The 17,457-nt window shown below is 41.5% G+C and overlaps 1 protein-coding gene across 1 annotated transcript; it reads right to left on the bottom strand.

The window, feature by feature from the left end:
• Positions 1-9,505: 9,505 nt before the first annotated feature.
• LOC129733307 (GATA zinc finger domain-containing protein 14-like) lies at positions 9,506-17,246 on the bottom strand (the record flags this gene model as incomplete). Its single annotated transcript, XM_055695076.1, has 2 exons — positions 9,506-10,255; positions 17,058-17,246. Coding segments are annotated over 2 exons (939 nt in total), but the record flags the coding sequence as incomplete, so codon positions are not given.
• Between the last annotated feature and the right edge of the window lie 211 nt (positions 17,247-17,457).

Consider the following 17,457-nt stretch of genomic DNA (forward strand, 5'->3'; position numbering starts at 1 on the left):
TTTTTACCTATTACAGAATTTATCCAACGCGACGTCGTTGCCGTCACGGTTGAAGTACCGACAACCAGAGGAAAGCAGGAAATGGTTGTCGCGTCGGCCTACTTCCCGGGCGACCAAGGTGATATACCGCCACCCGAAGTTGCTGCGCTCGTGCGGTACTGCAAGGCCATCAACAAGCCGTTTCTGATCGGCTGCGATGCCAACGCTCACCACACGATCTGGAGCAGCTCGGACACCAACACCAGGGGTGAGTACCTACTTGAGTACCTTACTTCTAACGATGTCAATGTATGTAATGTAGGGAATAACCCCACGTTCATCAACGCTATTAGACAGGAGGTCCTTGATCTCACTCTGTGTAGCGCCTCTATTTCTGAAAGGATTAAAAATTGGCATGTCTCCGATGAAACTAGTTTGTCGGACCACAGACACATCGTTTTTAATATAGAGGCTAACCCTCTGAAAAGAGAGCTGTTCAGAAATCCTAAGAATACAGATTGGGAATCCTTTAAGGAACGCCTGATCGATTCACGAACTTTCAGTTACAGCAACATTCGAAATTCTGTTGACCTGAATTCGGCAGCAAATGATCTACAAAACAAAATCATGGATGCTTTCGACGCTAACTGTCCACTAACACAGCGGTCAGTATGCCGTGACGTACCCTGGTGGAATGATCAACTTAGTGACCTTCGTCGGGAAACTAGGCGGTTGTTCAACAGGGCAAAAGTCACGTCTAACTGGGACGACTACAGGGCGTCCCTCACTAAATACAACGCCGAGCTACGCAAGGCTAAACGGAAATCCAGAGTTAGTTTCTGTGAAAGAATCCAAACTCTGCCGGAAGCTACGCGGCTCCAAAAGGCGATGTCCAAAGACCATACTAACGGTTTAGGACAGGTGAGGAAAGAGGATGGATGCCTCACTGTCACTACCAAGGAAACGCTGGAGGTTCTTATAAACACCCACTTTCCTGGATCGACAGAGACCGAAGAACTGAATAGTGATGGGTCGCGGCAGGACAATTCGAGACATATGGCGTCTCGGGAGTCCATCCTGCTGGCCCGTCGACTGTTCACGGAAGCTTCAATAGGTTGGGCTCTAAGCTCATTCGACCCTATGAAGTCTCCTGGTCCAGACGGCATACTACCCATCTTTCTACAAAAATCGGCCGCAGTTATCATGTCCGAACTCATCAACCTCTTCAGAGCCAGCTTTATCCTGGGCCATATTCCGGATAACTGGCTGAAGGTGAAGGTAGTGTTTATCCCCAAAGTTGGAAGAAAGGACAAAACCCTACCTAAAACTTTCAGACCCATAAGTCTGACTTCATCGCTTCTCAAGTTGATGGAGAAAATAATGGATAAATATATCCGTGATGAGTTTCTTAAAGACTCCCCGCTGAACAGGAACCAACATGCCTATCAAAGCGGCAAGTCAACAGAAACTGCTCTTCACAGCTTAGTGACGTTGATTGAAAAGTCCCTAAGTTATCAGGAGACGGCGCTATGTGCCTTTCTTGATATTGAAGGGGCCTTCGATAACACGTCCTTTGCATCAATCGATACGGCTCTTTCTCATAAGGGAATCGACCAAACTTCAAGGAACTGGATACACGCAATGCTCTCTAGCAGAGTGATCACAGCAACCTTGGGAGATTCGTCTGTAACAATGTCAGTGATCAAGGGGTGTCCGCAAGGAGGAGTTCTCTCGCCCTTGTTATGGTCACTAGTTGTCGACGCACTTCTCAACAAGCTTTCACAGCTTGGTTACGAGGTCATTGGATACGCCGATGACATCGTCCTCATCGTCAGAGGTAAAGATGACGCAACTCTGTCGAGCCGAATGCAAACGGCTCTGAATACCACCATGTCATGGTGTTTACAGGAGGGTCTAAACATAAACCCCTTAAAAACAGTCCTAATTCCATTCGGCAGACGAAGGACGATCTCCATCACTCCTCCAATACTGAGTGGAGTTAGACTGGGCTTCAGCAATGAAGTCAAATATCTCGGAATTATTCTGGACAAGAAACTGAACTGGTCTGCACAACTGGATCATGCCGCTAAGAAAGCGATCTCAGCAATCTGGGCCTGCAGAACTCTCTTCGGTAAGACCTGGGGACTGAAACCAGACTTGGCACTCTGGTCTTACAAGACCATTGCCCGACCAAGAATCACCTATGCTGCTCTAGTGTGGTGGCCTAAGGTGAACGAAGTGACTGCGCAAGCCAAACTCAAAAAAGTTCAAAGACTTGCATGTCTTTCGGGTACCAGCGCTATGCGAACAACTCCAACTGCAGCCATGGAAGCTATGCTTTGCCTACTACCTCTACATCTTCATGTGAAAAAGGAAGCAGAGCTTGGCGCTCTAAGGTTGCAAAGGAGGAAAACCATACTTGAAGGGGACCAAATCGGCCACCTTCGCATACTTAGGGAGTTCAAACTAACTCCGCTATTAACCACAGTCTCCGACTGGATGGACGTTAGGTCCAACATGGATATTCCATATAGAGTGATTGAAACAAACCGCTCTATGTGGAACAATGGAGGGCCTAATCTTCCACCTGGCATCGTCAATTTTTATACGGACGGCTCGAAAATGGGATCGCTAACGGGATCTGGTATATACGGACCCGGTATCAGGGAAACGTTTTCCCTGGGAAAATGGCCCACCGTTTTTCAAGCAGAGGTATATGCCATATATATCTGCGCAAAAATATGTCTGCAACGCAACTACAGACATGCGAAAATCGGTATATTCTCGGACAGTCAAGCAGCACTACTAGCACTTAAGTCCGTCAAATGCGCTTCCAAACTTGTTTGGGAATGCATTGAAACTCTACGGGAACTTTCCCGACAGAATTCAGTTTTTCTGTTTTGGGTGCCCGGACACTGCGGAGTCGAGGGTAATGAACACGCTGACTACCTAGCAAGACAGGGATCAGCTCAGCGGTTTATTGGTCCCGAGCCGTTTCTGGGTACGTCCATTTCCGCTATCAAAAGCGAACTATTAACTTGGGAAAGGCTAGAAATAGTATCCCAATGGCAACAGGCACAGGGTTGTAGACAAGGCAAACAGTTTATCTATCCGAACCCTGGAACCGCCAGAAAGCTACTTAGTCTAAATCGTAGTGACCTACGGATAATCACGGGACTCCTCACCGGACACTGTCCCGCTTTTTATCATTTAAAGAAAATCGGCGTAGTGTTGAACGACACCTGCCGATTCTGCAAATCTGAACCAGAGAGTTCAGAGCATTTGCTTTGCTCTTGCGAAGCTCTTGCTTCCTCTAGGTACAACTTCTTAGGAAGTTACCTTTTAACTCCATACCAAGCATGGAGCTCCAATCCCAAGCAGGTCATTAGTTTCATCAACTATGTTGTACCTAATTGGGGTACAGGTTTACAACAAAACAGTTCTACTCCATCAATGAGTACGAACAATCCGTAACCTGTGCACAGCAATCGGGGCCCGCCACAAGAGACAATCAGCAAGAATGTCGCAGTGGCATTTCAGTACCCAGTGCCCTTCAGGCATACAGAGGAAGAGATATGTATAGCCATGAGGGATACAGATAGATTTCTACCGATTTTTAAAACGTGTGTGCAGATTTTTTCAGGCTTTTGCCTGAAAGCAGCAATTATATAATTTGATCGATTTTTCATTCAAAACACCTTTCATACGAACATAAAAAAAGAGTTTGAGTGAGTTTTGGGGAACAAACCAAGTTTTCTTTGCGTGAAATGAGTTTAAACTGTCTATAAACTTACTTCTAAGTTCAAGTGGTATGAAGCTGCTAAACATATTGCATCGTTATTTTGAACGTCGTTTTAATTTTTATAATCGGAGTAAATTGGAAAAATCGATCTTTTTCATGGGAACAAACTGAGACTTTTAATGCAAGCATCCCCCCAACTTTCTGTTAATTCTTGATTCTTGTAAAATTATTAAAAGCAAATAAAGTGCGCATAAAACAAATTGCGAATTGAAGAAGCTTGAAAAAGTATTAAAATTTGGTTGATATAGAAACGGAACAAAATAAGCTAGCAATCATCGGTTGGCAAAAAAACTGAATTCGTTCACCCAGGCGAATAATTTATCACAGATGAACCATATTTCTATTTATTTCTTTCCGACAACTAATGGAGAATGTGAGTAACACTACGAAGAAAAAACATTACCGGCATCTCATCACAGTTAACAGTCTCAATTAATAATCTTATTCTATTCACTAATTATTACTACACTTAGAAATTACGAGCTACACCCTACACATCGCTTTCCTTGCGAACCATATCCTTCTCCGGAAAGAAAAGTCCCTCCCGGTAAGTCAACATCACACTGGAGCACAAAATAGCGTCCTTCGCGTTACCGTTCGCACCCGGCGTGGTCAACAGGACCCGCGTTGGGGTCCTCGAGCCGCCACCACTGCCGGTTCGTTTTGTGCGGGGTGACGCGAGCAATCGTACGATCGGTTGACCCGTCGTCTTGTCAGTCTTTTGTGCCGCCGGAAGGATAACTCTAATTTTGCTGCTTGTGTCCACCGAACGAAAATCCCCCGTTGGGATGCCCTTTTCGCGCTGATGTCGCCGCAACGAAGATGTCGAGTTGTGCGAGAAGAATTCACTCTTATGATCCTCTTCGGTGGGCACGATATCGGCGGAAAACATGGTCGACAGTCGTTTGGGAAAAATGCGTGGCTTGATTTGATTGTATCCGTGGTAGACGGTGAGAAACTTTTCGATTTTGTAGGAGAATTTTTCCGACTCGCAGGCGAAAAACTGTTGACTTTTTTCCTTCGCTAATCGCATAGCCCGGGTGGGTGTTTCCATTATTCAACTTCGCACCGCTCGGTGGTACACACGACGAAACACTGAAGGGTGTCCTTCGCCAACCGACGGCTTTTATATGACAAGAACTGCGTTCTATGTGGAGAACTTCAAACGAAAAGCATTCCTGGAGGTTTGCTATATTTATGTGCAACCGAATGGAGAAGCGAGAGCGAAAGAGTGTGTTGTGCATAAATTACACCAAGGAGAAGAGTTTACGCGGATGTTAGATAATTGCTGCATTGAATAACGGGCTGTTATTCAACGTGGACATTAGCTAATAGCAGCATAATATTTTTTTCTTTCATAGTGATGTGGTGCGCGTTCTTGAAGAGTATAGTTCCGTGTGAAGTCATCCGCTTAAGAGCTGCTCTAGTGCTGTTTATGCGTCGCCAAAATGCAACCAATTCTTATTTAGAGTACCTACTAGATAATTTTAAAAGATGCTGTTTTTATTCTATTTAATAAAGGTAGACAACCTCACGTCGCCATTAACTGCGTTTAATTATATAAACTAAATTTGATTTCATGAATAAAAAATAGACAGCTTATTTCTACCTAAAAGCGTTTCCAATAAACCTTATGAAAATCGAGCACAACGGTTAAATCGCATTCTGTTTCCGAGGCATGTTATTCAGCTAGGTTACGGATAGGGCTTCTTACCGGAACTAACACCCTTCACCGTAGTTCTTTGATGTTTCCTTTATTTGCAGCCATTTCCATTTTAACCTCATTGTTCCCCACGACTGCAGTGTTACAGTAAGCCTATCGACCAGAAACGTTTAAACACACCTACCCCATGCTTACTTTCGACAGATTCGGTCACAATGGTCACAATAGATTACACTCGTAACACTACGTGTGATTATCTGTGTCAGACGGTTTACACATTACTGGATGGAACACTTTTTACCTCAAAGCCATCTTGGATTAACGTTCCCCACGGGAATGTTTTCATTGCAGTGTCACTTGAAGGAAAGTATTCATTACACGTGCCACGATGAACAGCCAGGAATTTTTGCTAGCGAAAAACGATTTCGATTTGGAAAATATTCGCAGCCGATTGATAAAGTGCATTTTTGAGCTGCAAACGAAACGCGTAAGTAATCGTTCTCTTCCCATTTTTCGTTTAATTACAATCAAATTTGCCTGTTTTCAAACGCAAGAATGAGGTTACCCAACTGAAATCTTCACTGGACGAATGCAGCCAGGCACGGCTAGGCTTGGAGCAAGATGTGAAAACTTTCCAACGAGAGACCTCCGATCTGCGGGATCAGCTTAAAATTGCACTGAGTGCTCTCAGCCAGAAGGATTCCGTTCGGACCGGGGTGCTGGAGAATGCAGCCAGGCAGAACGTGCAGCTGGAAGCGCTTGTATGTGAGCGTGTGACAGTTTTGAACTTAACCTCATTGTTTTGTTTTGTTTTTTTTTCAGACAAATGATCACGAACGATTGAAAGCGAAGCTTCAATCCAGTCAAACTAAAATCATGGAGCTAACTCGTGAAAACAACAAACTTCAGGAGCAGATAAAAGTGTTGCAAACCTCTCGCAATCAGCCGGTCGAAAATGTCGATCGGATCTGGAAGGCGATGGACACCTTGAATGGGTAAGCATAAACACGGGGTATGATTGGCGAATCATTGATTCGAATGCTGTTTGGTGTTATATAGACATCTGCAGAAGCTAGAGGCAGAACACGTAGTGCTCACACAAACGGCTGAATCGTCCAATAAAATTGCTGCGGAAGCAGCTCTTGCGATCAGTAAGTCCAGGAACGAGTTATCAATGACGCAGGAGAAGAACCGTGCCCTCGAACAGCAAGTTTTGGATTTGAAAGGTAATGTTAGGTATATTTGACTTGATTTGTCTGTTTCAAATGCCAAACATTTTAAAAATGCAGCCTACATTTTGTTAAAAAATTTTGATTGTTGATTAAGGGGATGTTTTTAAAAATTATCTCAATGTAAATTTTCTAATTTTCTTAAAAATATTCGAGACATAAAAAGAAACAAATTTAAAGGTTCTTCTGATCTTCTATTCTATTGAAAATTGTTCTGAATCAAAGGTATAATAGTCAGTTTTTTCATATTTCGCAGCAAGTTTAATCTCAATGAAATCAACGCAGCGGGATGCGCCAGTCCATGAGCAGGAAATAGATGAAAAGGTATTTAAAAATATTGGTTTCATTAACTCTTTCATCCTCAACAAGATGGTTTTACTATCTTAGTCCCTTGTCACACTTCATGTTACTTGATAAAAGTTATACATTATAATTTCCGTTAAGCATAAGATTTTACTCCATTTCGCCCTTATCGCCATCCTCATTCTCATTCTCACTTTCAACATTCTCACTTTTGAATAGTTTCATTTTTATTCTGATTTATATTGGTGCTTATTACGGGAGTCACTTCACGGTGAAAAATATTTCACTCTCACGCTCACTTCACTTTTTTAGACCTATTCCCGATTCCACCTCAAGTGAGGTGACAAAAATCACCTGCGTGGAGTGAGATTGACAGTGAAGTGAAATTGAGAATAGGACAAGTGAAATGAGATTGTTTTCCAGCTCAAAAATCTCTAAGTCCCAGAAAGTCGTTTGTTCCGTTTTTTCAGATAACACCAGATCTTGAAGTGTTCTGCATTTCTAAGACATTCGGCATAAAAAAAATTTTTTTTTTCGGTATCGAAAATTTCCCGTTTGCATTTTTTTTATCGGGCAAAAAATGAAAATTTGACCGCTTTAAGGCACGGTTCAAATTCTGATTCGTTTCGTTACCATCGTAAATCCAATATTTATCATTAGGTCACAAATCAATCAACTTTTAGACTTATGGCATCTTCGTGGAATCATTTCACCGTTCAAAATGGCCGTCAAATAATTCCACGCGAAACGTCGCTTTTTCCGTTCTCACTTCACTGATATGACACTCATAATAACCCCGATTCCGCGGCAGATGTCACTTTGCGACGTTTGTCTCACTTACGTGAGTCCCGTAATAGGATTTTGTTCACTTCACTCTGATTTCACCGTGAGGTGACTCCCGTAAAAAGCACCATTATCACTTGTCTTCTTATTGTCATTCTCGTTCTGATTGTCATTCTCATTCTTGTTCTTATTCTCATTCCCTTTCCTATTCTCATTGCCATTCACATTCTCATTCAAATTCTTATTCTCATTTTCATTCTCACTCTCCTCATTTTCATTTCCATTCTCATTCTCACTCTCCTCATTTTCATTTTCATTCTCATTCTCATTCTCATTTTCATTCTCATTTTCATTCTCATTCTCATTCTCATTCTTATTCTCATTCTCATTCTCATTCTCATTCTCATTCTCATTTTCATTCTCATTCCCATTCTCATTCCCATTCGCATTCTCATTCTCATTCTTATTCGTATTCTCATTTTCATTTTCATTTTCATTCTCATTCTCATTCTCATTCCCATTCTCATTCTCATTCTCATTCTCATTCTCATTCTCATTCTCATTCTCATTCTGATTCTCATTCTCATTCTCATTCTGATTCTCATTCTCATTCTCATTCCCATTCTCATTCTCATTCTCATTCTCATTCTCATTCTCATTCTCATTCTGATTCTCATTCTCATTCTCATTCTGATTCTCATTCTCATTCTCATTCTCATCCTCATCCTCATCCTCATTCTCATTCTCATTTTCATTCTCATTCTCATTCTCATTCTCATTCTCATTCTCATTCTCATTCCCATTCTCATTCTCATTCTCATTCTCATTCTCATTCTCATTCTCATTCTCATTCTCATTCTCATTCTCATTCTCATTCTCATTCTCATTCTCATTCTCATTCTCATTCTCATTCTCATTCTCATTCTCATTCTCATTCCCATTCTCATTCTCATTCTCATTCTCATTCTCATTCTCATTCTCATTCTCATTCTCATTCTCATTCTCATTCTCATTCTCATTCTCATTCTCATTCTTATTCTTATTCTCATTCTCATTCTCATTCTCATTCTCATTCTCATTCTCATTCTCATTCTCATTCTCATTCTCATTCCCATTCTCATTCTCATTCCCATTCTCATTCTCATTCTCATTCTCATTCTCATTCTCATTCTCATTCTCATTCTCATTCTCATTCTCATTCTCATTCTCATTCTCATTCTCATTCTCATTCTCATTTTCATTCTCATTCTCATTCTCATTCTCATTCTCATTCTCATCCTCATTCTCGTTCTCATTCTCATTCTCATTCACATTCTCAGGCTCATTCTCATTCTCATTCTCATTCTCATCCTCACTCTGATTCTGATTCTTGTTCCTGTTCCTATTCCTGTTCCTGTTCCTGTTCCTGTTCCTGTTCCTGTTCCTGTTCCTGTTCCTGTTCCTGTTCTTGTTCTTGTTCTTGTTCTTGTTCTTGTTCTTGTTCGTGTTCTTGTTCTTGTTCTTGTTCTTGTTCTTGTTTTTGTTTTTGTTTTTGTTCTTGTTCTTGTTCTTGTTCTTGTTCTTGTTCTTGTTCTTGTTCTTGTTCTTGTTCTTGTTCTTGTTCTTGTTCTTGTTCTTGTTCTTGTTCTTGTTCTTGTTCTTGTTCTTGTTCTTGTTATTGTTATTGTTATCGTTATTGTTATTGTTATTGTTATTGTTCTTGTTCTTGTTCTTGTTCTTGTTCTTGTTATTGTTATTGTTATTGTTATTGTTATTGTTATTGTTATTGTTATTGTTATTGTTATTGTTATTGTTATTGTTATTGTTATTGTTATTGTTATTGTTATTGTTATTGTTATTGTTATTGTTATTGTTATTGTTATTGTTATTGTTATTGTTATTGTTATTGTTATTGTTATTGTTATTGTTATTGTTATTGTTATTGTTATTGTTATTATTATTGTTATTGTTATTGTTATTGTTATTGTTATTGTTATTGTTATTGTTATTGTTATTGTTATTGTTATTGTTATTGTTATTGTTATTGTTATTGTTATTGTTATTGTTATTGTTATTGTTATTGTTATTGTTATTGTTATTGTTATTGTTATTGTTATTGTTATTGTTATTGTTATTGTTATTGTTATTGTTATTGTTATTGTTATTGTTATTGTTATTGTTATTGTTATTGTCATTGTTATTGTTATTGTTATTGTTATTGTTATTGTTATTGTTATTGTTATTGTTATTGTTATTGTTATTGTTATTGTTATTGTTATTGTTATTGTTATTGTTATTGTTATTGTTATTGTTATTGTTATTGTTATTGTTATTGTTATTGTTATTGTTATTGTTATTGTTATTGTTATTGTTATTGTTATTGTTATTGTTATTGTTATTGTTATTGTTATTGTTATTGTTATTGTTATTGTTATTGTTATTGTTATTGTTATTGTTATTGTTATTGTTATTGTTATTGTTATTGTTATTGTTATTGTTATTGTTATTGTTATTTTTTTATTTTTTTTTTTTTTTTTTTTTTTGTTGAGGGGTTTTTAACTGCTAAGCAGTCATTCAACCCATAAACCGTTTATTACCTTTGATATATACATTTCATTTTTTTTTTCTTCATTTCTCTCCTCATTTTTTTTTTTTTTTTTTTTTTTTTTTTTTTTTCTTCTCTTTTCATTGATGTACTATGACGTTCTTGCACTGTTTTTCATTGAAAAAGGCTTCTTTTGATTTCATCGCCGCTTACACTTTGTTATACAAATTACAGTCTTTCATGTATTTGATCACTTTTTCTTCTGTTGCGCTGTCATTATTGAGGGCTCTTCTAAGCGTCATTCCATCCATCTCATGTTTTCGCCTTGCGTCATCATACCTTCTGCAGTCTAAGAGAATGTGTTGGATGTCGAGCATAGTTCCACAGCATTCGCATGTTGGTGGTTCTGTTTTTTCTAGGAGAAAGCTGTGGGTCAGTCTCGTGTGTCCGATCCTGAGTCGAGTCAGGACACGTTGGTCGCCAGGGTTGTCACGATCTTTCCATTTTTCAGTTTCAAATTTGATTCGTCGTAGTTTAGTATCGCGCATAGAGAACCACTGGCTGTTCCAGTGTTGTCGAATTGTACGTTTAATTTCTCTTGTTGCATCGTCTGCTGGGATCGATAGTGGTAGTGGTTCGCTGTTTCTTGCTTCACCAGCTAATCGGTCTGCTTCAATATTGCCGTAGACTCCAGCGTGACCCGGGATCCAGCAAAATTCAATCGGTTTATTCTGTGCTAATCTTTCTATTTTCTGAATCCACGGGTGCGTTGATTTGCCAGCTTCGAGTGCCGACAGACAGCTCGCAGAGTCAGATAGAACTACTATACGATTTGTACCAGTATGCTGTGTCAGTGCCATTGTGATGGCATAGGCCTCTGCCGAAAAAACACTGTACTGTGGAGGAAGGCTAGCTGAGAGCATCAGATCGTTGCCAAAAAGTCCTGCGCCTACTGTCTCGCTGCACTTTGAACCATCCGTGTAAAGGGCCGTATATCGTTGGAAACGGTTTGACAGCAGCTCTTGTACTAGGGGACGTACTGTACTGGAAGAGGCTCCAGCTCTTACTCTTCGCTTGATGTCCCACACAACAGATGGGGGAGGGGTATTCCATGCACGGGTATTTAATCTCTCTCGCAGACATATCGTTGGGATTGTTTCCCCGGTCGTATCTAGCAGTTGTTCTCTAGCTCGCTCAACTAAAGGTAGATCTGTATTTCTGGAGTCCTTCTCTAGGATGCGTATTGCGGTTCGAACTGTGCTTTGCAACACAAGCAGGTTGAATGGTAAAGTACCTGCTTCTGCCAAAATTGAATGAATAGGACTGGTAACGAATGCCCCCGACGCGAGTCTTATCATGCGATTGTATACTGGCGCTAGTGTCTGTATTGCAGTTTGGTTACCTCTTGTTATTAGGCCCACACCATAGAGAAGCCTGGATGTGACGATAGCTGATCCAATTTTCAGCAGCGAGATACGGTGTCCACGGTTAAGTTTTGCTCCGAGAATTTTCAGGATTCTAAGCCTTAGATCGCACATCTTTTTAGTAAGCCTACATTGTGTACTGAATCTGAAGCTTCGATCTAACATAACGCCAAGAATTTTCAGCACGTTTGTTTTTGGTATAGGTACTCGCTCAATGGTGATATCGCTGACGGGTTCTCTTCGCACATTTGGACTTCCGTAGAAGGTGCTGGATTTGGCTGCAGAGATTGTGAAGCCGACACTTTTCGCCCATTTATCGACGGCTTTCACAGCTGCTTGCAACTTCCTGTATAATGGCCGGTCTTTATGCGCTTTCACCACGAGCAGGATATCGTCTGCGTACAAGAGAACAGTGACCCCAGAAGGTATTACTCGGAAGACGGGTTGCATAGCAACGAGAAACAGCGTAACAGATAACACCGAGCCCTGGGGAACTCCATTTTCTAGGTTATGTACACGGGACAGCTGTCCTTCTACGGTTACTTGGAATGACCTTTGAGATAAAAAGCTTCGCATCATATTCAGCATTCGTCCTCGGATCCGCCATTTTTTCAGCGTACGCAGGATGCCGTATCGCCATGTGGTGTCATAGGCTTTGGATAGGTCTAGAGATGCCATCAGACAGTGTTCATCGTTGTTTGGCAGTGATCTCTCCAGCTCTGCAAAGTATGTATCTGTGCCGCATCCGGCACGGAATGCGTGTTGTCGCCTATCGAGGCAATTTTTTTGTTCGAGTTCGGTGGTTAAACGACGATTCACCATTCGCTCAAATATTTTTGCCAAGCAGCTTGTCAGCATAATAGGTCGGAAAGCTGCGGGACCCGAGTCATGCGTGTTCGGTTTTGGGATGGGTACGATAGTGCCGGTCCGCCAGCTAATAGGAAACTCACTATTTCGCCACACTCTGTTTAGGAGCTCCAGCAAAGCTGATTTAACGGAGAACGGGAGTCGCTGAATCATGGGATACCCGATGTTGTCAGGGCCGGTCGACATACTACGCCCTTTGTCGAGTGCCCACAAAAGTTCGGTTAGTGAGAAGTCGCTGTTATACAAGTCCTCCGTGTCATTAGATGTTTCGATGTGGTTTTTCTCCGCCTTCTCTTTTATTTTTCGAAAGGAAAGGGAATACGATGAGGTAGCAGACCTCTCCTCGTAGTGCTGCGCTAATTCTTCCGCTATCGTTGATGGATCGTCGGTGAAGCCAGTTCCTAATTCCATCACCATTTTTCGGTTATAGCGTTTGCCACGCAGTGCATTTGTTTTTTGCCACAGTTCAGAAGAAGTACTATTTGGTGCAATCTTCTCGATGAGTCCCTCCCATGACGTTTGTTTAGCTTGTAGAATCGCTTTTCTCGCTATTGCTCGTGCCTCCTGGAATTCTTTTAGTGCTTCCGCTTTTCTTGGATCGGAGTTTTCTAATCGCCGTAGCGCACGTAGTGTTTTTCTTCTCCGTTTAATCACTGTCTCTATTTCAGGGCACCACCAAGGCACGGATTTTGGCCCGCTCTTTCCGCTTGTACGTGGAATACACGCTGTAGCCGCTGCAATTATTCTCTGGGTAAACGACTCTACATCGATTTCCTCACCGGGGCGGATGGAGTTGGCAGTCAGATGTTCATACAACTGCCAGTTTGCATTGTCGTATTGCCATTTACGCCGTTTTGTGTATGATTGCGACCAATTGGTTGTTGAAACTGTAATCGGAAAATGGTCACTATTGTGCGTATCCGGAAGTACACGCCAATCGAATTTCGAGGCTATTGATTCGGAGCAGATGGTTAGATCAATCGCAGACGTTGATCCAGTGACTGGATCAATACGTGTGTGTGTGCCATTATTCAGCACGATGAGGTTTCTAGATAGCGTTTCTTCGGCTAACCATCGACCAAGAGCATTAGATGTGTTTGAACCCCACGCGAGATGGTGTGCGTTGAAGTCACCTAGTAACAAAATGGGATCGGTTAACTGTTCGAGCAGACTGTTTAAAGCAGTGCTGCAGTCTTGCTGGCTCGGGGGGATGTATACAGATACTACAGTGACAGGTACTGGTAAAAAGACACGTACAGCGATGATTTGTAATTCACAGTCAGTTGCGAGCCTCTCGAAAGGTACTCCATCTCGAATCGCAAGACCAACTCCATGTTGCCAGCGGTTGCGACAGCCTGTTTTCAGTAGCAGCGTGTAGCCCTTACCAACGAAGTCCGCAGCAATGATTCGGTTGTCAGCCTTCGTTTCCTGTAGAGCCACTACACTTGGTTCGTATTCGGCAATGAGCTGTTTAAGTTCGTTCACGTTGTGACGCAGGCCTCGTATGTTCCATTGAAGGGCGAAAGTTTTGCCACGATTTGATTTTGGAGGAGGCGATATGGTTGTTGACGAGCAGATAGATGTTCTACGTGGTATCGTTTGCGTTTCTCTTCGGCTGTCGACCGGATTCCAGGAAAAGCTAGAGGGTGCAAGACATTCGTGACTGGTCCCACTCTCTTTTCCCCGGATATCCACTTCCATAGTTGGAAGGGGGGAGGTTACTCCATGCTCTCCCTCCCCTCGTCGATTGTCGCTCGTTCGCTGTGCGATATGTTGTGTGTAGTATGACGACGACTGTAGTGTTGGCATTTTCCATACTGTGTGTGTGTTGTTGTTGGGTGGCGTGTTTGTGTGCGATATGTTGCGAGGAAGTTCTGTAGTTAGGCTGTTCGTTCCAATGCCGACCGCACAGGGGGATTCTCTATCAACGGGTTGGGGTGAGACGTCCCGGACAGATCCTCCAGCCTGGTGCGCTCCTATTTCTGAGAGTTGAGGAGGTACTACACTTTCCCACCCTCCAAGTCGAGTATCTCGGTTATTCGTTTCGCTGGTGGAGTTGGTGATGGTGGTCGTTGAACGGTCAGAGGAGAGAAGATCGTCGAATGTGCTGGCTAGGGGGCGTTTCGTCGATCTCACATTCGTCACTTAGTTCCACTTCATCAGCGCTTTCTGTTTCTTCTGCTGTGTTCGTTTTCTTTAAAGGCGGGCTTTGTCGGTCGGGAGAAATATCTATATGTACGTTTTCGCTGTTCGTATTACGTTTAGATTTTTTGCTGGCTTCACCACGCTTCGGTCTTAGCGATGACGGGGGTCGGTTTCTAAGCTGCATGTTAGTTGCTGTTATTTGTGTCGCTCGCAAGTTTCTTGGTGGTTGGATATTCGTTTGCGGTTTTTCTAGCTGTGTTTTCGGTTGGTGGTTTTCTGTAAATGCAGTTGTATGTTGTGTTCTTATATTTTTAATGTAAGTCATCATCTTTTCAATTTGCTCGTCTTTTTTCTTCGTCGAGTCTAATAATTGGGCAATCTGTATGTCTTTCTCCTTCATCTGTTTTTCGAGTTTATCCAGCATCAACCGATCTTTATTTTGTTGGTTTATTGCAGCGGCATAACTACCTACGTCATTTCCAATTCTTTTCCGTGCTTCGGGGTATGATAGATTGTGGTCTACCTTGAGTTTGATAACTGCCTTCTCTTTTTGATATAGGGGGCATTCGCGACTGGAGGGAGAGTGTGTATCGTTGCAGTTGTGACAGTGAGCTGTTTTCCCACATTCTTCGCCATGGTACTCCCCAGAGCAGCGGCGGCAACGCTGTGGGCCGGGGCAGCGCATACGAGGATGACCGAAGCAGAAACAGTTGTAACACAGCAGAGGATTCGGGTAGTATGGTCGCGTGGCGATACGTAGAAGACCGATTTTGACGTGGGATGGATACGAACATTTATTATACGTCAGAATAAGAGCAGCTGTATTTACCCGTTCCCCATTTTCGTTACGTGTAATTCGTTGTACCTTTATAAAACCTTGACTCTGTAGACCATACAGGATTTCTTCCTCTCCCAAGGGGATGAGGTCAAAGCACGAGATTACACATCGACTAATATTCAGGCTTGGATGAGGTTGGATGACGATTTCGGTACCATCGAGCAACATGGTCATCGACAACAGTTTCTCTACCTGAGTAGGATTGCGAACTTTCAATGTGTAACGGGTTCCTTGGGCTTCCGATGTTGCGCCTTCGATTGATCCTCCAAGAAACTGTTCTACAGATTTACCGATTACAAACGGATTTTTTGGCAAAGGGGTATCATCTTTTCCAATTAACTGCAGATATGTCAGTTGACCAAATACGTTCGTCGGGTCCATAAACACCGGTAGCCTTCTACCTTTGGCTGATCCTCCAGGATCGCCGCTACTGGTGGCGGCCATAGCCGCCCAACTGTCCTACTCCTCACGCACACTCACACAGACCACAGAACGTTGGAAGTAAGTCCGAAGACAAGTAACAACGGTCACCCGTTGTTAAACCCAGATACGAAAAAATAGAAAAAGGATTTTCCTACCTTCTGTTTTCTCAACGTTAAGACGAGCAGTGACACACTTCTAGGTGAATTGCCTACGCAAATCCACCACACATACCCTTTTTTCGATTCGATCCGTGTCGTCTTTACTCACAACAAGTTGGCGACAAGCTACCGATATAGTTGGGTTTTCCGCGTAGTGAACGTTTTTCCACACTCCAGGTGGGTTTGATGCACGCACCCAATACACACAACCACTTATGCACGCTATCCGTGCGATTTCGTATGTTCGAGAAACTTTTCTGATCTTTGTTTAAAATATCTTTTTCTTTTGCCGAGTATCGCTTGCCACTCGGGTCACGTACAACCGAAGAATTAATGAACCGCGTGCAGTGTGTACACAATGAACAATGCCTGCGCTGGCGATACCGGTGTAAACAATACACTACAGCTGAACGAATTAGTACTAATATCGCTCTTTGACACACTTCTATCGGTTTTTCTGCTTTGGTATGAAGCGATTTTCACTTTAAAATATCATAAGTATCAATGAATTAGTCAGCAGATGGCTTTTCGAGCATGAAAATTTTCACAATAAATTATTTAAATCGCACTGTTTATCCGCCGCGATGACGGTTACAGCAGCTGCTGTACCGGCTGTGGCACACACTTTTCACACTGTTTCTGCTATTTTCTAGCGATTTTCAGCGGACTTTCGTTAGAAGCATTAACTATTGGTAACCAATTAGCAACTCAATGACTATTCGATCGATTATACCTGCGAGAACAATCTAATATCGCGAAATTGGAGATAAGTACGCACACGATTGTTTTATAAGCAACCTTATCCCGAACTCGAATGGTTATTGTTATTGTTATTGTTATTGTTATTGTTATTGTTATTGTTATTGTTATTGTTATTGTTATTGTTATTGTTATTGTTATTGTTATTGTTATTGTTATTGTTATTGTTATTGTTATTGTTATTGTTATTGTTATTGTTATTGTTATTGTTATTGTTATTGTTATTGTTATTGTTATTGTTATTGTTATTGTTATTGTTATTGTTATTGTTATTGTTATTGTTATTGTTATTGTTATTGTTATTGTTATTGTTATTGTTATTGTTATTGTTATTGTTATTGTTATTGTTATTGTTATTGTTATTGTTATTGTTATTGTTCTTTTTCTTGTTCTTGTTCTTGTTCTCATTCTCATTTTCATTCTCATTCTCCATCATATTCTCATCCTTATTCTCGATCTCATTCTCACTCTCATTCTCATTCTCTGTCTCATTCTAGGTGTCATTCTCATTCTCGTCCTTATTATTATTCTTGTCATCATCCTCATTTTTTTTCAGTGAC

Source organism: Wyeomyia smithii, chromosome 3, assembly GCF_029784165.1.
Source record: "Wyeomyia smithii strain HCP4-BCI-WySm-NY-G18 chromosome 3, ASM2978416v1, whole genome shotgun sequence".
In the NCBI taxonomy this organism is placed as follows: domain Eukaryota; kingdom Metazoa; phylum Arthropoda; class Insecta; order Diptera; family Culicidae; genus Wyeomyia; species Wyeomyia smithii.